This window comes from Nipponia nippon, unplaced genomic scaffold (genome assembly GCF_047370975.1).
Source record: "Nipponia nippon isolate SJK-2023a ecotype South Korea unplaced genomic scaffold, ASM4737097v1 scaffold_6, whole genome shotgun sequence".
NCBI lineage: Eukaryota > Metazoa > Chordata > Aves > Pelecaniformes > Threskiornithidae > Nipponia > Nipponia nippon.
The window spans coordinates 60,739,795-60,762,442 of record NW_028262380.1 but is presented as its reverse complement, the minus strand read 5'-3'; the positions used below and the strand labels follow the sequence as shown (position 1 = coordinate 60,762,442).

General features: G+C 43.4%; 1 protein-coding gene across 5 annotated transcripts in view; it reads right to left on the bottom strand.

Annotated features, from left to right (window-relative positions):
• Positions 1-22,648, bottom strand: part of TECRL (trans-2,3-enoyl-CoA reductase like) — a 69,756-nt gene that overhangs the window by 20,749 nt on the left and 26,359 nt on the right. For all 5 annotated transcript variants that reach the window (XR_015699792.1, XM_087736948.1, XM_009474632.2 and 2 more), the window contains 2 exons: positions 10,009-10,053; positions 8,636-8,739 (listed from right to left, as the gene is read on the bottom strand). Coding sequence is in view for 4 of the 5 variants with exons in the window: in XM_087736948.1 (XP_087593074.1) it covers positions 8,636-8,739; positions 10,009-10,053 (149 nt within the window). In the remaining variant the exon portion in view is untranslated. The remainder of the gene's footprint in view (positions 1-8,635; positions 8,740-10,008; positions 10,054-22,648) is intronic.

Here is a 22,648-nt window from a genome sequence, read left to right as displayed (position 1 = left end):
AGGTGAAAGGAGCTCTTTAAAGTTATTTGAGGGAATGTGAGGTGAATTTTCTGGCTGGTAGGGGCAGCTGGCATAGTGCCTGACACCATCGCAGCAGGTCTACTACATGGAATGGAAAGGGTTTTGATGTGAGATGATAGTACTGGGTGTACTAGTTGGGAAAAGGCAGAAAAGGACAAAAGGCAGCTATAAACAGAGCGGGGTGGAGGGAGTCTGAAAAAATTCCAACAGAATCTTTATAAACAAACAGCCCACAGATTAGCAATCTTCACATGAGGGCATCAGCTAATTCCTCTCTGTAATGTTTACGACATGCCCTTTCTGTAATACCACACAACACACCCTATCTTGTATCATGTTGCCTTTTGGCATAGTCTCACATTATCTCATTTATGACAAGCTGCAGAGCAGACTTGAGGAAAGGCCATACAGCCTTTTCCATACTGATCCTTTCCCACAGCTCTTTCCATGCCATGTAGGGACAGTTTCCCAGTTCATCGGTGCTGGTCGTGATGTTTTCTCTTCCCCTGCCAACGGGATGTCTGGATTCAAGCAGGGGAAGTGGAGGGCATGGTATGAGGATAATACCTGCAGCCAGGACAATGACTTTGGGTCGTTGCCTGAAGCTCTCGGCACAGCAAGGGATACAAAATAGCTCAAGTGTGTCCTGGGTAACTTTGATTGAAAAACAGCTGCAGTATATAAATTATCTAATGGACAGAGCTTAGTTTCTCTGATAAATGTGAGACAAAGCCACTAGTTGCAGGTCTGAGCCAGGGTCAGACTGAGACAGTACATACTGCATAAAGAGGAGGATCTACTGATATCAGACAGACAGACCATTACGATGTGCGAGTATACAGAGAGCAGCTGGGATTCCTGAGAAACCCAAGAGAAACAGGCAGTTGAACCCCCCCAAGTCCCCAAATCACATTAAACTTAGCATCTACCTACCTTAGACTCCTTTTACAATGCCAGCCCTAAGTACTCTTGAGCTAATATGATCATTCAGAAACATCACTAATTTCTGGACTAATTTCTACTTCATATGCTTTGCTACCTCATTAAACGCCGTATAGTTACCTGGGGATGATAATGGCATAATTTTAGCAGCATCTCTAAATCTTCACCTTTTTAAAATTTTTGTATTTTCATGTTTGCAAAAATCCACAGAGCAGCAGAAGTTTTGCATCAGGTAGTACAATTCTGCTTGAATATTCAATGATTTTTGTCCCAGTTCTCATGGAACTGGCTAATCCATTCTACAGAACTTAAATAGCACATGCAGGGGCACCTGAAACTTCCCTTGTCTGGGCAGATTTTGCAGTGACTTGGTGTCTAAGAGTATTTCAGGCTGCAGCTCAATATTTACTGCAAATATCAGAGACAGGGATGGATTTGCTGTAGGATTTTATAGGCAAATTGCAGCTGACTCAGGCCAGCTTCAGGAGCTGGGGAGTGAGCAGTGATGGATGCTGTTTCTCCCTAAGCCAGGCCTGTGCTCCCTCTGTGGGAAAAGGGAGGTGAAATCCCAGCTTCCTCCTGTCTCTTCTCCTAAGACTGAGCTGTCTGAAACTACTGGTTTGGCATCAGACCGCTTCATACGCTGGTCAAGATTCTTCCCTGAGAGCACAAGCCTTTGCATGTTTCTTACTCAAAATGGAAAATTACTGCAAATTACCAAATGCTCTTCTTATACATACACGTATATGCATGTTATATATGTTTGTACCTATACATATTCCACGAAGCACTCAAGTTCTGTTTGTAACCAAACACCAACGTGAGTTCAGATTTGCTGCCAAATCTTTACAGGGCTTTGACAGCATTTTGAAATCTGCCATATAATGTGTATCATTTTAACATGTATATCTATCGTCTGCTGTGTAGATACCTAAATGAAATAGTGCTTTTTAACACCTGGCTATTACTAATAACCTCAACTAGTTCTTCCACAGTGCTTTTCATCTAGAAGCCTCAAAGGACTTCACAAGGAGGAAAATACTATTCTTTTCTTGCCGTGGGTCTGGAAACTGAGATACAGAGAAATTCAGTGACTTCTCACAGTCACCAGACAAGGTGGGCAAAGACTGACAAAGGGGAACCTGGTCCTCCCAAACACTGGTTCACTCTCTGGTTCACTCACCAGTTTGTGCTCTCCTTACCTCCTGGTATGGAGTTGGGCAAAAATTCCCCATACAAAATAATCTTGCCAGCTTTATGCATTCTAGAGGGACTAAAACTTCTCAAATTTGCATAGACTGACAAATTGTCAACCTCCCTAGTTACTCTGAATACAAATAGGAAAGGGACTGCACTTATCAGCACCATACATCAAGTAGCTCTTTGTTCCTTAAGTAGAAGGAAGAGTTTAAGCATAAACCTGTGTATAACTGAAAGAAACAGCTTGTTCTGTTTATGCTTACTGAATTCCCTCTACCTTCTTTTTGTGCTTAAGTGGTAAAAACTCAAGGGTATTACTATAAACACTTATGCATAGGTTCTTCAGCCTGTACTGTGCTCAACAGCAACCAAAACATTCACCCCTCAGAATTAATTTTCCTAGTAGCTCCCTAACTCCCTTTGGTGCCTGAAAAATTGACACGCTGGCATGGTTCATCATGAGCTTGTGGCATTTGTTGCTGAGACCAAGAGAAATTACTGCAACACTGTTTGCCTTATTAGAAGCAGTGTCTGAGGAATCCCAATCAGCCAGCTGGGCAGTTTCAGAGATCTCCTCTTCCCTTATCAGTTGACTTCATGCTGCCACTGGGCAGTAACAAAGAGCCAAAAGTATATGTGGCCCAAGGAAAGGCACAAACAATATAAAAGCATGGCAAGAAATCAGGCAAATGCAAGCTGTTCTCTCCTGATAACCCTGGAGGTTGAGAACTATTAGGCTTAATTAAATGAAAAATAAGACTAATCTTGCGTGTGTAGTTTGCCTTTGTGAAAGGTTACAATGTTTTGAAAGTTCAGCATTTGACTGGGATCAGCTCAAGACTTGGTCAGCTGTACCAAGGTAGAGCAGCACTTACTGTGTGTTCAAGCAGAAACCTCTGCCAAGTACAAACTGCTAGCTGTAAAATGGAGGTGCTTTGCATTACAAATAATTGTAGCTGGAAAAGGGGCTGTAGAGGAAATAGTGACTTCTTTTTTTCCTGGAGATCATCTTCTATGATCAAATTATCTATTGATCCAAGAGGTTTAGCAATGAAAAACCATTTGGGGATTCCTCTCTCTTTGGCACTTCGTTGTAGTCATTCTTAAGCCACCCACAGATCTACACAGAATCACATGTTCTGTTTATTTGGCACTGCTGCTAAGTTTTCCAGGTACCCACAACTCCCTGAAAGTGTTATTCAGTTTGTAGGGTCCTGTCCCACAACTAACTGTGTTTGAATTGGCCACAAAATATGCAAGCACTGATATGTATTCACTGAGAAATATATTCAGTAACATTCTCCACTGATACATCCTACAGATCCTCAGCTCTCTCTCTTACCTTGATCTCAAATTCCTTCCTAAGTAATGATCGTATGAGTTTTCTTACATTTATCTTCTTCACACTGGCCCACTGGTTTGCTGGGACTCCCAGCCCTCCCACTCCTTCAAATTCCTCAGATCCCGTCTTTTTTCTTCTATTATAATTGTCTGTACTTCTACATCCCATTGAGAGGTTATAAACGTCTATTGAAGTCTCTTCTTCCGTTCCCAAATTAGGGAAAACATCTTAAGTTGTTCCCCATGGGAAGCCCAAAGCTGACCTCAGTACAGAGGTGGTGGAGAAAATGAGTCTGCAGCAGTTTGGCTGCCTCTTTTTTAAACCCATCAATACTCATAATCACTTCATATCACACTCCTCCCACAGACTTCATGGGATTGTTCCACATTTACAGGACCAACTGAGTGACCTCTGCCAGCCACAGTCAGAGCAAACTGCTTCTCCCCTATTCACTCCCCACCCACACCCACAGGACAGAAAAACTTCGGTACACGTGCACTGTGTCAGTGAGAGGAGAGAAGCACGCTGACCGGAACACCGCCTTCCCCCCGCGAGAACAGGCACACCTCGCTATTCAGTACAGCATGCACTTCCCCACTGCATACACTTGCTATACATAACCACAAAGCTTCAAACATGAATCTCTTGGCTTCTTGTTCATTTTCCATAATGTCTAACTTGGTGATAATTTTGCTTGCCAGCCAGAAGGGAACAGACCAATTAGTGAAAGTGTAGATTTTCAGATTTCAAAGATGTTCTCGCGTTTAAATAAGTATTAGTCTCTACATTTCTAAATTGAGCAGAATCTTTTTTTCATTGAAAACTTTGAAATTATTCCAGAAAAATGATGTATAATATAATCTTAAACCTACGAAATACAGTTCCATTTTTCAGCCAGCTCTGTTTTACACCAGCAGAAGTCTGTTGAAGTGGTAACTCAGATCAGAGAGAATCAACGGTTTTCTCTGTGTGGTTATTTGTTTGTATCACAGAGCTGTGTGGAATCAGAGTCATATAGGGAGGGTATGCGAGAGGGGGGGACTGTACAAACACAAAGCAAAAAAATGCACAACCTAAGGAACTATAATCTAAGCAAATGGAGCAGTTCTGCTGCCAGCCTCAGTATTTTAAGGCTCTCGAGAGTCAAAGTATTTAAGCAATCCCTAATTTTAAATCAGAGTTACAAAAAATATTTACTGAAGTACTGTGTTTCAGGGTTAATCTTATGAAATTCACAGACTTGGAGGTAAAATATATTTTTCACAGTTCTATGCTGTGTTCCCAGTTCTATTTTGGTCCTTCTGGTAGCCTGCCTGGGTAGCAACTAGACAACAGAAGCTGATAAATCAGAAATTGCAATCATTGCTCAAATGAGGAAAGCTTTAACAGAAGTCTGAATTTGAGCAGAAAGAAAGGTTTTCTTTTTCCTTTTGACTACAGCAGCGGTATGCATTCTTAGCAGTAAAATGCCAGCCATGTTTCAAAAAGTCACATGCCGCATTGCAATATGTAAAAAGAGGTCTCTGTCAAACATGCTTAGGCCCAAAATCGGACAGAGATTAAAAATAAAACCCATCACTCCAGTGGTGGGAATTTTAAACACCCCTGGGGGTACAATCTTTGCAGGAGGCATATAGAAAAGATCTGTAAACTCAGCTCCCATCAGTATCTCTGCAGCATCAGTCAGCAAACCTCAACTATCCCCTCCAGGTAGGGTAAAGGAATTTTGGTAAATCTTGTGCAGAAGTAAATTATGTGTTTCAGATAATATTTGTTTTATAAAAAAGAAGGCAGAGTAGAGAGAGAGTTCTAACAAAATCTGTGATACTAAGAAACAGGTTTTGTTTTCTCCCTGAATTGCTTTCTGGAGATGAGCCTTGAGGGCCTCCATTCTTCTAAAAGAGCCAGCTGAGGTTGGATTTCTACCCACATTATCCCAGGAAAGGGCCTCATTCTCAAAAGAGATTGACAAGTAATTGCTCCAGTGGACGAGAACTGCAAACCCCTCACCCCAGTTTGTCCTCCCTCCTCCCTCAGAGTAACCCAGCCTCTAGAACTTGTTGAAATCTGGTCAACTCGTCTCAGAGCTGTGGTGTAACCTGAGCCTGGAGGATGTCTGGCCTTTCACAGCACAAAACACCAAAAATATTTCAGTCACTGTGCAACCGTGTTTCAAGAAGGCTGAGGAAGGAAACTTCCTTCCTACAAAGTGGCAGCCTCTGACAGAGGGACTTGAGCCACCAAGGTGAACTGTAACAAAAACTGTAAATCAGAGGCCATGCATGCTCCAAAAGGGAAGCTGAGGTTTCTTGATTCAGAAATATGCTCCCACACTTAGGGACCCAAACTGTCTGGGAACAGACAACAGCATCATCTTTTATTTTACAGCATGACTGGAGAGGGTACTGCTCCCAGGAGGAGGTGGGTACCACTTTTCCCCTTTTAAAAAACATGAGCTCGTTTTCTTGGTGTAAATCTTCAGCGCTGGGGGTCTTAGTGTTCTCGATCCTTAGGCATCTCAAGTGTGATCTCCAATGAGGTGACAAAGCCCCAGAAGACCCACTTCTGTTCTTAGTTTTCCCCTAAACAGATCCATGCCCAATGCATCAACCTCTGGAGCACCAACATATCTCCGTGTGCTTTTGTGTCTATTTTTGGAATCCAGAGCTGAATGTGGCCCTTTGTACCTCAGCTATCATTTTGCTGACAAGATAAGAATATTTTTATTCTGTGCCTTGTTTATTTAAATGTCAACCCTTTAAATCAGAAGCATCCCTCACTGTGTGCATAAATCTGGTAGAGCATCAAGGGGGATGGGAGAAAGGGAGCTCTAAGCACAGTAAAAATGGCAGAAAAATATCCTGTGTACAAATAGGTTCTTAATTGCTATTGTTAGAATACAATCTTCTGTGAACTTTTTCTCTATTGCTATAGACTAGCTATAATATAAAAATCTCTTGATTGTTTAAATGATGTGGCTAGGAAGAATATTTCTCCCACTGAGAATGGAGACAATTTAGAATATGGAACAGAATGGGATAAGATGAATATTCAGAAACTCATGGAGTCAACTTTCTGCACACACAGACTAAATCATAAAAAAATGCCACTGTCTGCAGTATCAATGCCTAGTCATAACTGCACTATTTATAATGGGATATTAAGCTTTAGTTATGTTACTGTCTTAGGCTACATAAACCACCAGGAAAGGAGAGAATAAATAAGGTCCTTGCATATTACTTAGTTGCAGCAAACAGGAGGCTGCACTACTCACAATTTTGCTTTGCAAGGAAATTCCACAGTTGAGAGGTGGTGGGATGGGTTGGGGGGGAAACAGGACCCCAGCTAGCATTAATCAGTATGGCCTCAGTAGGCCATTAATCAGTATGGGAATCAGTGGGGTAAAGCCTCAGCCTTGGTAAACTCGCAGACCTCTACTGAAACGGGTAGGTCACACAGTGTGAACTGCTCTAACTCCACTGAAATAAACTGCTTGTCACCACCCAGGGATTTGGGTCCTGTTGTTAAAACTGGGAAGGATAGATATAGGTCATGTTCTTATTCATAGGGGCTAAAAACTCCCAGAGTTTGTGCTGCTAGGGGCTATCTGCTTCCCTGGAGAGAGAGAAATGCACATGAGCTTGAGCAGGTGAGACGGATATGTGACCTTACAGTGCTGATCCAGAAGCTGACTTTTCCCAAAGTCAAAGGCAGTTCTGGCAGTAACATCCACCTTGAGCATCCTGTTTAAGGGATAAGGAGCTGTAAAATAGCAAGTCCATTCTAAGTGTCTTGTAGTAATGCTTCCTAGCCCATAGTGACCTACTGGAGAGAGGAACCAGTACTATCATCTGCAAGCTGCTTAAAGACCTGATGCTTACAAGCTCCATTCATATAGGCACAGCCAAGGAAGGACAGTGGCTTGTCAGTGCACCTTGTGGTCACCCCACATGAGCAGGGTGGGATCTGTGGGCTGCCTGAGGTAAGAATCTAATAATTTGACCTACAGCCATGATGCCAGTTAGAAAGAACTCGCTTCATTAAAGGAATTGCAAGAAATTGGCAGTTTGTTTTCCATTGCTATGAACAGTCTCATCACGGCTTTTATGGCTTTCAGAAACTGTAGTTCTATCTTATTCCTGTTTCTCACTGCAAAAATCAGGAATCTCATTACCCTATATACAGATGTGGGCTGTGTGTTACTCCAGCTAACGCAGTATGTGCAAACTACAGTAAAAGCTAGGTCAGTCTAGTAGTGAGACTACTTTCAGCTCTGCCCCCTATGTCTGCTGCAGGACGTTGGAAAGGTCTCTTCATCTCCCATTCCTTCACCGTCCTTTCAACCCTTCTACTGTCTTCTGTCTTTGGTCTGTTGAAGAATTGAATCTTTCACTTCCTCCTTCCGCAGGTGGGCCCCTAAGGTTAGAGTTCCCCACAACCCCGTTTGGGTGGAGCCTGTTGCCTCTCTTCTGCCACTCTGACCTTCCAACAGCTGCTTACAGGAAAGCAGCCGAAGCCAAACTGAGACCAGAAGTAAAAACAGGCTGTGGTTCTACCCACAGCATAATACAGGTATTGTTGCTCATGGCAAATGCTTTTGTTTTACAAAGAGATTCAAAAGTTTTGTGACTCCTGAGCCTGGCTGTGCATCTTCTGCCTGGAATCCTTGGCCTCACCACTCTCTCAGAACTGTTCTTTGGGTGAACAAAGAGTAAGACATTCCCATTCAATAATGTTCCTGCATTAGTAACAGGATTACCAGAAATCCATTTTTTCTTTTTAATATCCTTCCACTGCCAAAGCTGAGGAGCCTTGCAGCAAATGAATGTATTTGGCTACAGGTCCTGCATAGGCATATGAACCTTAGATAAACTAAAACTGTTTTTAAAAATTGATTTTTTTTTTCCTCAGGCAATATTGTTATGTCCACCTCCTAATCTTTAATTGGATGTCAGACTTAGCGTGTTGATAACTTGGGTCACTATCCATTAAATTTTGTTTTGACTGCTGATAACGTAATTACACCATTTGACAAAGGGAAGGACAAGCTGAGGAAGTTGGAGTAACTTGATGCTAAAACACATTACACATTAAGATGTATCATGTTGATTGTTATAAGAACATACTTACTGTGGTCCAACCGACCTGCTGACCCAGGTCTGTAAAATACAGTGTAATGATGGAGGAAACAGCAAGGCTTTGAATGTTAATGGAATCCTTCAAATAGGGCCCATCTGTAATGACAAAAAGGGAAAAGGAGATGGCATGAACAACAGGAAACTTCTCAGAAGCTCAGCATAACTTGTAGGCTGCCCTGCCTGGGTCAAGGTGTAAGCCCAACTTGTATTCTGATTTATTTCGGTGACTTGATACTTATTCTCCAGGTTAGCAACTTAGAGCATTTCTGTGAGAGTTATTCTCCTCCCATTTTAACAAAAGCATTAGGCTGACATGACACTGGGTGGCAATGCATAGCAATTGTTACAATGCTATCTCTGTTAATCTAGACCATTAGAGACATGCCATGCAATCACACAGACAATTTTATAGAGCACTTTTTGTTCTGTCTCGCAAGACTAATGGGAAAGTCAATGTTATGCAGTGTCTCCCACACTGATATCTTTTGCTGAAGCATTTGCATTCTCAGGTTATTTTACAATAGGTGGCACCGTCATGATGAACGCAACTTCTTGGGCAAAAGCCCAGAGACCAAGATTTCTTTGTAAGCTGTCTGACCTGGGCAGACCAGGTGTATCTGAGCATTACATTACTTTTCACAGTATTCTGAGCCATCTGCTTCCAGTCCTGATGGACCTAGAGTGTACAGGCAGAAACATAAAATGGCAACATCTGGTTCTCTTTTTTTTATAGAGGCAGTGAGTTGGATATTAGGAAACCCCAACAGCTACTGGCATGGGGTGTTGCCATGGCTGCAACACTTCTTTTCTCTTTTCCACTTTGTGTATTGCATCTCCCTTTCAATACGTTTGTTGACTGTTTAAGTCAGTGAGAGTGCTAAATTCCACCAGATGCTGAGCCCTCATTTTCTATGGCTCTGCAACGCTACATATCCACAGACCAAATGCCACACAGCCCGTGGCAGCTTCATCTCCCTCCCACTGCCATGTCCACCAAGAACTGGTGTACTGGCACAAAAAAAGAGGCTGCCTCCTGGAGCCGGTTGCATCTTCTGATGAGGCTGTAAGCAAGTATTAAAATGCATAACGCAGTGAGCGAGGGGAGTGAATGGTTTTAAAACTGCCTTGTCTTCATGATTTGATCATATACCGTATTCTGAAACATTTTTACTCAGCAGTTATGAAAACCATTCGATTCCTTTATTAATGAGAAAGCTAATAAGTTAATCATTGATATCAATTAATGAAAAAATGCTAACAGTTCACCCAATAACACATATATAGAGAGCAATACTGTTAGGAGGAGAATTTGCCAGAGGATTAGTAATACATTAGGTGGTTGTATTCAACCATGTGAATACTTACTGCGTTCTAGTTGCAGGCCAACACGGGAAGGGTACCACTGGGGACCTGTTTAAATCACAAAGCAGGGCTGTTAATTTTATGGTGGAGGATCTAAATTTCTCTTTCTGATAGCATTCTTTTTAGCTGATAGCTACAAATGTGAGATTAAAAAAAAAATCCTCTCTTGCAGTCTCAGCTGTAAAAGTAGAAGACAAAAAAGCTAGGAGCACACAATACACACATTAGAGCAGAAATCCCTTCTCCCCACTTGAGTGTTGGAAGGGCCAATCTCAATGCTGAATGCTCCATCAGCACATGAAAAATGGGCATGTGCACGCACCACTAGGAAGTATCAAGAGGACCCTGTTTATTACTATATTTGCCAAAACTCTGTACTAAATGTGTTAGTCTTGCCCCTCCTTCCGAAATGATGCTTGTTCTACAGTCTGGTCCAAAGGGGCTGGTTTTTCACATTTAGGAATGCAAAAACTTAGTAGGGACATGGAGCTAGCACTCGTTCTTAGTCACAGATTAATCAGGCAGATAGAGACACAAAAAGCAGAGGCACCTGTGTAGCTAATACTGGATTACATACGACTTCCATGATACCCATCAACTTAAGGATGTTCCCTAGAAGCAGGTTTTTAAATGCTCTAGTTTAAAGGTTGCTCCTAAATGCACAATAGCAGTTGGCAGTTGTTATTAGGTGCCCTTTGATGATTTTGGACAGAGACCCGTCAGTTTGTTCGAACAAGTACAGATCTCCAGCTGCATTTGTTTCTCTCAGTGTCAGGGCAAGTGGGTAAGTGCCACAGAAAGACTGCAGAAGGAATCATGGCTGTTCAAATTGTTAACTTGTCCAGCTCTTTCTAGTGCCTGTAGCAGAAGGCTGTGCCCCCACAGCTGTGCTGGCTGAATGGGCAATATAAGCACTCCTCCTTTGCATCATGTAACTTAGCTTAACCCCCACACATGCTTCAGTTTGCCCTTGAAGGTTTGTAGGGCTGACCTGGCACATTTTAGGGCTGAGCTGGAGCAGCCTGGGGAGACCTGACACAGCCCATGGGGTTGACTGAGATTTGGGGGCAGCAAAGTCTGACGGAGGAAAGTGAGGGAACAGCTGCACTATCTCCACCCCCAGCCATTTCTACCACATTTATCTTTATTTTCTTTGACACACTTTAGGACAGTTGATAGCCTGAAATAGGTTTGCTTTGTCTTTTCAATTCAAAGTCTGGGTGAAATTGGTCAAATACAGCCATGGTTTTCTTTAGACCTATCTTACAACTGTTAGTATTCCTGTATTTAAGACAACAGTATTCCCGTACCTTATACAAATGGAAAAAAATTCTCCACAATGACTGTGATCAAACATGGGAACATTTGCCCTGAGAAGCTGTGGGATCTACTTCCCTGGAAATAGTCAGGCCTCCGCTGGGGAAGACCCTGAGCAATCTTATAGCACTTGAAAGTTGGCCCTGCTCTGAGCAGGAGCCTGGACCAGACGAGCTCCAGAGGTTGCTTCTACTTTAACTGTATTTCAGGATGATCAAGAGAGCTCGTTCACCCCACCGGCTGCCAGCTGGAGGGGAAGGGGAGCTGTACACAGTGTGCACTGCACCCGCTGTGCAGTGGCACCCAGCACACTCTCATTTCAAAAGCACTTGGTCTGAGTTTTGTAGGCAAGAACAGGCATTAGATGAACCCATGAACCAGGGCTAATAGCAGGAGGTGAGATATCCATCAAGTAAGTCACAAACATTTTTTTCAAGGTGCCACAACAATATATGGCTATTAAAGATAACAAAAGGAAGATAGAGAAAGAGCAGCTGTCTGACTTGTCAAGGAAGATATGATTTGCTCCAGGACAGCAGATATCAATAGTTATTTGGGAGCCTGAAATGCAATGTACTTGTGTTAAATTGGAATCTTCCCCCCCAACCCCCCTTCATATTACAGTATGTTTCAATAAAAGCCAATTTACCTGATCCTGTGGCAGTGCACTTTTAGGTACGGCTCATAATCTTCACAAGGGCAAACAGAGGTTATGTGTTTAAGCACGTCATCCCACATTTCCAGTCCTTTAGCCTCAGTATACCATTATGTTCAAACATACTCAAAGATTTAGACAGATGGAAGTGTGCCTTTGCTGCTGCTTGTCTGCAGTGACCTTGTTATCACACTACTGTGTCTCTCTGGTTTCCAGACCGTCCTTGGGGTGCTGTGTGTATTTTGCTGGAGGGACCTGCAATTAGCTGTTGGGATGTTCCTTCCCAGCTCTCATCATTGGTGGGGGGCCACTAGCTAATACCAAGTGGAAATGCTATGCAAATGGAGTGGGGGACAAAATCCATACACGTGTCTATTTGTAAGTATGTTGGTTTAATCTGAACACGAAAGTTTCCCACTTTCAATCTTTACTGGCAGCAGACTTTACCAAGGCTGTTCCCAAGTCTTAGCTGCCCGGGGTCCTGCAAAAAACAGTGTTGCTTTCTGGAGAGAAGTGTGACCCCCACTTTATTCTTTGGGAGGTCTCAGAGGTCTGGCTGGTCTGCTCTGCCAGCCTGATGAGACTCCTTTCAGAGTGAGGAAACCCCACACATTCCTAGGCATCAGAGATTTTCCTGCTCACCACTTGGTAGCAGTCAGCCAAGGGGACCCTGGCCCCACTTGTCACCATTTACCGGCCTGCTTCCTGTGACGGGGTGTTTGCCACAGGGATCCTCCAGAGCTCTGACTAGGACAGCTCTGGATTTCTATTTGGCAATGCAGGAAACCATTCTGATCCAGCCTGGCTCTCGCAAACACACATCCATGTCATTTCTATAGGAGAAGAGCTCTTCTTTCTTTTAACAGTGAAAAAAAGACAAACGCAGTGACTAATTATCACCCATATTAATTCTTGCTACTGCCTGTCAGAATAGCGGGTTGATGGCTCTCTTGGATATCTAGAGCCAGTACTATCTGGCAGATAAACTTCACCTGCCATCAGCAGGAGTTCAGAAGTGCATGTGGAGAGTGCATGCTCCCAGACAGAGTAGCCAAGCACTCACTAAAGATGGAGACACAGCTGCAGCTGTGTGCAGCACTCGAAGGCCTCTCTGCACTCCCACACCTGGCAAAGCTCCCCTTGCTTCCAGTCTAAAGCTGGAGGGTTTCTCTTTTCCAGACTTGTTTTTTTTTAGTAGGGTTTACTTCCTAGTTTATTCTTATTAACACTTCCCAGTGGTGCCTCCTGCAGAGATGAATGGCAATCCAAGAGCCTGGGTGACTGAAGTTTATCTTGTAACTCCTGTTGCATCTAACATCAGGCATGTATTATTATTTACTTTCTGACATTGTGATGGTGCATCAGAGCTCAGCCACCGGTACTCGGTAGGTCCCGGTCCCGGTATATTCCTTGTGATGAGCAGAGCTGTTCAGCTCCCTTATGCAGGGTTACGGTTTTGGCTATGCATTTCACACTTGGAATGAAGTTGTAAAAATAACATTTCAGCCCACTTATATCCCAGACCGCTTTTGACTTGAAAAAGCAGATATAGGCTGACCAGAAAATAAGAATGGCCATCACGGTTCAAACCACAGGTCTATTTAGCCAATATTACATCCTCTGATATTTAGCCAATATTGTGGTTCCTCCATCGCATTTCTTAGATTTCTAGCATTTGAGTAGAACAGTTTTGGTTCCTTTCTTCGCAGCATGTTTGAACAGCTATTGAAATGTCTTCCTGGTTTTCCATCTCCTGTGTGATTGTTTCTACCTCCTGACTTATCCTTCTCTTGAAGGGTGTTTGTCTCAGACTTTAATACAGTCACCCCGCAACTGCATGTACGTAGGCACCTTTGCCCATTCCTCAGCTGAAAGGTTATTCACAAAGTCCTTGATTTTAAGTGTCATCAACATCATTCTTCTTCCCTGAGCAATCTGATCTAGTAAAAGATGTCCCTGCCCATGGCAGGGGAGCTGGACTAGATGATCTTTGAACATCCCTTCCAACCCAAACTGTTTTACAATTCTATGATTCATTCTGTTATAATTCAGACAATGTTCCTTCTATGTGTATAGGCTTCCTTTAGTCTGGAAGGGTAAGCAATTCATGATAAGTCTTAAGGCTTTTACCTTATTCCATCTTCTCTGTTAGGAATCTGTTCCAACTTTGTGGAACAAATCCATATATTTATTTAAAAACATTTTTCAACACAGGGTGATATTTCCTTGGAAAGTGACTCAATGTTTACTTTTAATAATCTGTTTTAAAAAATGAACATGAGGAAAAATATTTAATTTTGGATGGGCTGTTGGACCTGCCAGTATTTAACACAAAAATTAAAACATAAGCAAACTGACAGGGTATATAAAAACTGACAGCCGCCTTTAATTTGACCATACTCAACTATGAAACCACCTATTAATACTGGATATAAAAAGGAGATGTAGTGCTATTAAACAACCATCCAAATGCTTGCTAAAATGACAGCCTTGGTGCCATGCCCAGCTGCCAATACCACTATGCAAAGATGCACAGAAAACCAAGTTCTACTGGTCCCACTGCTCGCACAGTTTGTTTTTTCACTGCATTTATACTAGAATTCCAGTAAATGAATCAGCTGACAATCACAGGAACTGAGGACAGTTTTAAAAGCCATATGCAGTTTTAAAAGCGTCCAAAGGTACTCCATATCCATGATTCAAATTGACCTTAATGTGTGCTCCACCACTTAAATATCAGAAGACATTTTGAAAATTTAACAACTAAGAAATCTAAGTACTAGGTACTTTCCAATAGTTATGAAATTGAAGGGGTTAGTCTAACTTTTGTTAAGTTTCATAAAGAACCTTCCATAAAAATCCTTTAGTGTGCTGTTTGTTCTGTAGTAAATTACCAATCAAATGTCTATTTGTCACAAAGTATGCATGAAGTTATGTGAACCTGTATGAGAGCAAAGGATTAACAAGATGAAGACCTCTCTTGCTGAGAAATTCAGTGTGTTCTTTAGAACGCAGCCCTGCAAAAGCTATTTTGCTGGGGAGCAAGGAGTCTAGGAAATGCAAAACAGAGCTGACGGATACAGTTTGGAGATAATTAGCAGATTGACTTTCCATGATCAGCTAATTTTGTTATCAGATAAATTGTTTGCTTCTGATTGTATTTTACCACCCATGCATCTCTAATAACAAATAGCCTTAATAATTACAAGCAATACCTGCTGTGATATGAATAGGATGATATGAACAACAAAATTACTATAATCAATCATCAGCAGCATGTTGTTTAAATTTGCAGAAATACAGGAAATTCTGGGGACCACTGCAGCACCAGTATCCCTTATATGATCACAAAATGTTACACATCAGCTGAGAAATGTAACAGCACTTGCTCATGTGAACTGAGCACGGCTGAAATGCATTCCACCACCTTAACCAGCGAGCAGGCTGGGGGTGCACAAGAAGCTGGGAGGGAACACAGCTGGGACAGCTGACCCAGACTGGCCAAAGGGCTATGCCATAACATATGACCTCATGCTCAGCATATAAAGCTGGGGGAAGAAGAAGGAAGGGGGGGGACATTCGGAGCGATGGCGTTTGTCTTCCCAAATAACCGTTACACGTGATGGAGCCCAGCTTTCCTGGGGATGGCTGAGCACCTGCCTGCCGATGGGAAGCAGTGAATGAATTCCTGGTTTTGCTTTGCTTGCATGCATGGCTTTTGCTTTAGCTATTAAACTGTCTTTGTCTCAGCCCATGAGTTTTCTCTCTTTTACCCTTGGGATTCTCTCCCCCATCCCACCACGGGGGAGTGAGTGAGCGGCTGTGTGGTGCTTGGTTGCCAGCTGGGGTTAAACCACGACAGCAGCCTTAAACAGCAATGGTCATAAGTGTGTTTCTTGGTTGCAGCAGGTGCGTTTGAGCGTTCTCAGGAACGCTTCTGAGAAAACAGGAATAGATAGAGATATCACCATGCTGACAGTTGCAGCCTTTGCTGGACTGAAGTTTGCATACCCTTGCTTCACTGAGCTGACAGCAGGAAAGCAGTATGCTGAAATGACTTGAAGTTGTTTCTTCCTGTTTTTATTTGGAAGAAAAGGCTGTGGGATTTATTGTGCTAACATTGCACTTGAGTGATTCGTGAGCATAATGGCAGTGAGCAAAGCACACCTAAGAAACCACAGTAAAACTTAGCCGGGCCACAAGACCAAGAGAGAAAGTACCTGAAGCTCTTTCTTACTATGCTTGCCTTCACTGTAACAAATGACAGCCACCGAGGACTGCAATCTGAATGACCAGCCCACTCAAGGAATTGCAGCTCTCAGCAGCAAGCCTGGTGCAAGCAAGGCCCCAGCATCTCTTCACATCACCCCACTCAAAAGGCCCTCTTTGGCCGCAGACCAAGAGATGTTTTGCTGCTTTAGCTTGCTAAATACCAGCACAATCATCTGGGTCTTTTTTTTCAGGGCTAGTGCAGAGAGACCAGCTCTAGCCAGGCCCCTTCCCAGGTACCACCCAGCTGTACTGGCCTGGCACCATACTGAGATCCTGAGCCCAGCTGGGCTCACAGGGGCAAGGCTACCAACTGTATGCTGCTTCCATCTCTCCCTAAGTCTTTAGGGCACAGGGCTGGCCTTGGGAAGGCACTCGCTGAATCTGGGATCATTCAGGTAGGCTGTGTTTTTCTTGTAGAATGACCTTTTGATATGGCGTATCAGAATATTTAAAGAGTGGGAGCAAGGTCTTGAACTAGATCCAGGGTTTTATGGGAAGTCAGTGAAAAGAGCAGATCCAGTGTGTCCTCTTCAGTAAAATCTCAGCAGGGTACTGAAATGAATGTTGTTTTTAATGGCTCCATACGCAGGGATAAACCCCTTTTCCTTGTCGGCTTTTTTCTGTGAGTATTTTCTCTGATTTGTTTCATTTGTAAGCTTTCTAGGAAAGATCTCTGGCCATGTGTTTTACAAAGTCACCTTGACCTGTAGTTGCTATGGGGACACAAATAACCACTTTCTTAATGACATGTGGAATTTGAAAAAGGAGCTATTTGATCATAAGCATCCATTTCTTTCTTCTGGTTTTTGTAATACATGAATGCATCTAGCTACAACCATACTGCTTGCAGAGGGAGAGCAAGCAGTGGGCTGGCTGAACTGATGTCTCCAGACATTGGACAGGGTCTGGCCAAGGGGCAGAACAACACACACTTCCCACAGTCTACTAAGCAAGTAAGCCCCAGCCTGACGAAGTGTCTGGCTACATGCTTCTTTTTTTAGCTGTCCATTTGATTGTTCCCATTGGCCTTAAATGCTTAAAATCTGTGAGCATCCATTTTTCCTACATAAAGTCCTGTAACTGTCACCCTGGCACCTCCACTGAAGCCCCACAGCGCCTGATGCAGAAGGTTTTTCAGAGCATACCTAACGTCTCTATAGCAAAGAGTATTATATTGCATACAATGCCTGCAGCCATTCCCCTTAAAAAGTGTCCGAATTTTGCTTTTCTTGCCCAGGATCTGGCAAACAGGATAGCCCTGTCCGTACTTGGGTTCCTGGGAGCAGTTAATCTGCTGTGACTGTGCCCAGATGTGGAATTCCAGCCCGTGCACCTTGGGTCACAAATTCACCTGATTGCATTTTCATTGAAAAAACTTATATAAATGCCTCAACTCATTGAGGAACAGAACACTCCTCTCCCCCCAACCGTTTTTTCCCTGAAAAAAAAATATCTCAGACCTTAGCTATATTCTGATCGAGCAATAACGGATAAATTTCTTAAGAGTCAGCATAGTTTTTCTTAATGAAGATCGATTGTTATTACTGCTAAACAGAATATTATTTGTCATTTAGAGGTCAATTTACGTCACTAGCAGATTAAGCTTTCTATTTTCCTTCTGAAACAGCTTGACACTGAAAGCAACTGTGGAAATTTAGACAAGCAAAAAGCATCAGAAACTAAGCAAGCAAGTATGCAACATTTAGATGCGTATTTTAATATTTTTGCTACATTGTTTCTCCTTTCCATCTCAAAAAAAAAAAAAAAGAGTAAAGGAAGAAGAAAAGCCAGCCCTGTGCATTTCAATTTTCCGTGTAGCCTGCTGCAGAAAGTGTAATTAATTTTGATCTTTCTGTGTGGATTTGCATTTAAATTAATGTGCGTGGGCAAGGGAAGGGAATGAGGCTCACTTTTTATTTCATTAATAACAACCATAGAGCAGAATACAGAGAAACAAGGAAATAGATACTCTGACAAGCCTGGAGCTTGAAGCAACGTTCCCGTAAGGGACTGCCCTTAATCAGTGCAAAGGGGTGAGGTGGTGCTGAATGCATCGCACTGCAGCAGGGCACAGCAGTCGGGCCGCAAGTGTGTCGGGCTGCAGCAGCGTGATGCACGCACTCTGCCTGGCCTGGAGCAGCGTGCCTGCAGGGCTGGCTCCCCTCCCGTGGGCTTCATGCTGCCTTTACTGCCTGTGTGACACACAGTCACCGCACAGAGACGTGCACTGTCACTGCGCGGTGGTGGTGGGCACGTTGGTCAGTGAAGCTGGACTCTCCGTAATGGGTTTGGGGAGCCTTTTGACCAGAGACCCCCAGGGAGGACTGTGTCCTGCGATCCACGCACTAAAATAGCACTGAGTTTGCTTCATATTTGCGGACAGTTGTGTTCTGGCTCTGAAACGCCAACCCCAATTAAAAGAGAGATGAGTAAGTTATGCCAACTGGGGATCTGTATTCTGGCAGTTATATTTGTCTTTGATTCTCCTGTCTCTACGAGTTCCAAAAGGGTAACAACGATAATTGTTGAGGTATCGGGGGATGTGAGAATTCAAGCAGGATTATCTTCCTAAATATAAACTCTATCAGTGAAGCCTTCATACAAAGGGTGACCCAAACATGAGAAACTGCATGTTAAGGAACACACCTTTGCCAAACTAAATATGTGTTTCAGGGACTAAAAATATCCTTCCTTCTCTATCTGCCTGTCCATATTCTAACATGGGATTTTTAAAAACGCAGCTTAATATTTGATGGTTTATGAAATCGGTTGCTGTCTCTCTGAATCCTTAACTGCTCAAATACCTTTACTGGTGTGGCAGTAGCCAACCCAGCCAAGGGTTTCATAGGCAACAAAGCAGAGCATTTAAACACAGGTATCCGACCATCCTCATGGTCTCAGAAAACAGGAGCAATAAGATGTAAAGGCCTGTTTTAAAACATTGTTTCTTTTAAAACCTTTGTTCATGTTCCGTTCAACCTGTGCCAGGTTCTGAGAGAACAAGAAGTGCTGTGCCTTGCAGTGAAGATGATGTGCGATACGCTGTGCTTCAGAACACTGATAACACAGGTCATTGCCTCCTCACTTCCAAAGGCTCTTGTTTGGATGCTGCCGCAATCAGCACGACTGCTAAGTACATTTAGGCCGCGGGTCTCCACAGCGCTGCCCGAGGGGCAGAGAGGAGAGAACTGGCGAGGTCGCTGCTTTATCCCGCGCTGCTGGCGTGCTGTCTGAATGCGGTACGGTGCCGGTGCAGGTTGCAGCAGGCTTGGGGCCCTGCTGATTTACATTCCAGCATGAGAAAGTACGTGGTGGTCCAACAATCACAGCTGATACAGCAAAGATGGCTCAAAAGCTCATTTGCACCTCCCCCTCGGATGTACTGGGCAGAGGAGAGTCATATCCCAGACTCTATCTGTGTTTCTTTAAAAGCATTCCTTAATCAATTAGCTAATAAAATATGCTAATGAAGTATAATTTTCTTTCAATATTTGACTGTCCAGGGGATAGCGCTTTCTCCAGCCTTTAATCTAATCAGGATGTATTCCCTTGCTAACCCCAAAATAGCAACGCGTTTTTTCTATCTAATGGCCACACCAATGCCATCAACAATTAACTGAACGCATTTGAACTGACATGATTTCTTCCTTAGTGCAAATTAACTTCTCATAAATTCATTGGTAAATTCACCACACTGAAAATTAATCCCCACTAATAAGGGGGCTAAATTGTAGTTTCTCCATGAGCGATGAGGAAAAGGCAGCATAGATCTGCCCTGCTTTGGCAGCAGATCAGACACCAGCATGTGAGCCAGAGGCTCAGTCATGTTCCCATATCCTTCCTGGAAGGACTTTATTTGGGCTGGTTTAATTCCCCCATCCCACCACCTTAATTAGGTTGAGTAGAGGCTTCAGTGCCTCAGAAGCACTGCCACAAGGCTTGGGAAACTGTTCGTCCCATCTCAGCTCTACAACAAAGGGTAAATAATTTTCCCTCTGCATACTGCAGTTCCCCTGACATGAAACGAGGCTATAGTACCTTTCCAGTGAATAGAGACATTGTGAGGATACACAGCAAACATGGTTGATTCCAGATCGTCACCTGTGCACACTGTGAGTGATGCTCTAGCCCACAGGGAGAGCACAGGACCCACCATCCCACGGTCTTCCAGCAGGAAATGAGGCCAGGCAGGCTGTCTGCACATCAGCCACAAGGCGGCCATGTAGAAAGAAGTGTAACATGCTTAAAACTGATCAGCAAACTGCTTTTCTGCAGTTATACAGACACAGCCCATGAGGGACTTGATCATGGTGATATTGCTTGGTGAGTATGTTCATTCTCATACTCGAGGGATGATGTTTCGTCCCAATCTATACAGCAAACACTTAATGGCCTTTGAACACCTCTACTGATTTTCCCCTGTAAATGCTATAGCAACAACTCATCTAAGCTGTTTGTGAACTCTGAACTTGTGCTCTAATGGCAGACCAAAAAAAAAAAAAAATCGCCTTCCCATTAGTATGTATTTAAAGCAGAGTAACATATGTTCCTCAAAGCAAATCAATCACTGGCATAACCTTTTGTTTGTTCTACTCCTGTGCCATTCGGAATAATTTTTGGAGCTGGCCTTCTTATTTGCAGGCAGAATTAGTTGAAAGTTTTCAAAAATATTTTTGATGCTGTAGAAACATGGCTTTTGTTTCAGAATTCAGAGTTGTTCATGGAGAAAGTGAGGTTGTATATTTCAAACCCACAAAAAAAGCTAGTCTTGTGTTCAGTGACTGGCTTGCTTGTTCTTCTTCAGCCTCTGATTGTCCATGTCGTTCTCTTTTTACTTTTTCTACCTCCAGATTTTCTTTCTAACCACATTTATGGAATAATTTAGACTATAAACTTTCTTTTCTTTGTCTGAAGTTTTGGTAACTTCTGGTTGGCAGGCTGGTTAACCGATGCTAGGCATGACTTAGCTTTCTGAGCTGGAAATCTTGATTGGAAAACATGGTACCTCGTATATTAATTTTGATGGGAAATCAAAAGTGTGAGCTATATTACGCAAAAAACAAGTCAAAATGTAAGTGTGCATTGAAAACAGGGTAGTGTCTAGATTGCAGCCTTAAACCCACATCCAATATATGTCATCACAACAGCAACAACAAAAGAGGTGAAGCAAAAGTTAAGACTTTCCAAGGTGTATGCTAAATAATTAAAAAGTTTATCTAAAAACAAAATGGAGCAAAGTATGAAGAGAAAACTTCCTACCCTGGTACAGCCCTCAGATTATTATCCATTATTGATTTTTCAGGTAGGCAGCGATGAAGTTGCAACTAGAAGTCCAAGGGCAAACAAGAGAGACTTCAGGGCCTCGGGATGACTGGTTAAGGGATCAGGAGCACAAGTAGTGTTCTCCTGTGTCCTTCCAGTTGCAGGGAATGATGAGGGAAGACACGGGAAGAGCCAGCAGATCAATATGTGGCTCCAAGCCTGGTGTCACAGGCAAAATTTTGGGGTTTTTTGATCATGGGTCAGTCTACACGATACCAGGCTTGCTGGTGACAGACGGGATACACCTGCCTCAAAGGGGGAAAAGGATCCTTGGACAGGAGTTAGCAGGGCTCACTGAAAGAGCTTTAAACTAGAATTGAAGGGGAAAGGGATAAAACCAGGCTCACTAGAGATAAGCCGGGGCAGGGAACGCCAATGTTTGAGGGATAGTGTGCTAGTGAGAATCTTTGGTCTGCCATCTCAGTGGGGGCAGGGGATGGAGAGCCATGCAGCAGCAAAGACACAAGGGTTGTTGATGTGTTAGAAACCACAGAAGTGCCTGAGAATGGTCATGTAGGAATTAGAGCTTGGGAGAAACTGGTTCCACCCCAAAAAGGTGGCGGGATCAATAGCCCAACTGAAGTGCATCTACACCACCTTGGATCCACCCAAGGGTACTAAGGGAGCTGGCGGAAGTGCTCACCAAGCCACTTTCAATCTTTATCAGCAGTCCTGGCTAACCGGGGAAGTCCCAGTGGACTGGAGGTTAGCAAATGTGACACCCATCTACAAGAAGGGCTGGAAGGAGGATCCAGGGAACTACAGGCCTGTCAGCCTGACCTTGGTGCCGGGGAAGGTCATGGAGCAGATCATCCTGAGTGCCATCACGCAGCATGTACGGGACAACCAGGGGATCAGGACCAGTCAGCATGGGTTTATGAAAGGCAGATCCTGCTTGACCAGCCTGATCTCCTTCTATGACAAGGTGACCCACTGAGTGGATGAGAGGAAGGCTGTGGATGTTGTCTACCTGGACTTTAATAAGGCCTTTGACACCATTTCCCACCGCATTCTCCTGGAGAAACTGGCTGCTCATGGCTTAGATGGGCGTACGCTTCGCTGGGTAAAAAACTGGCT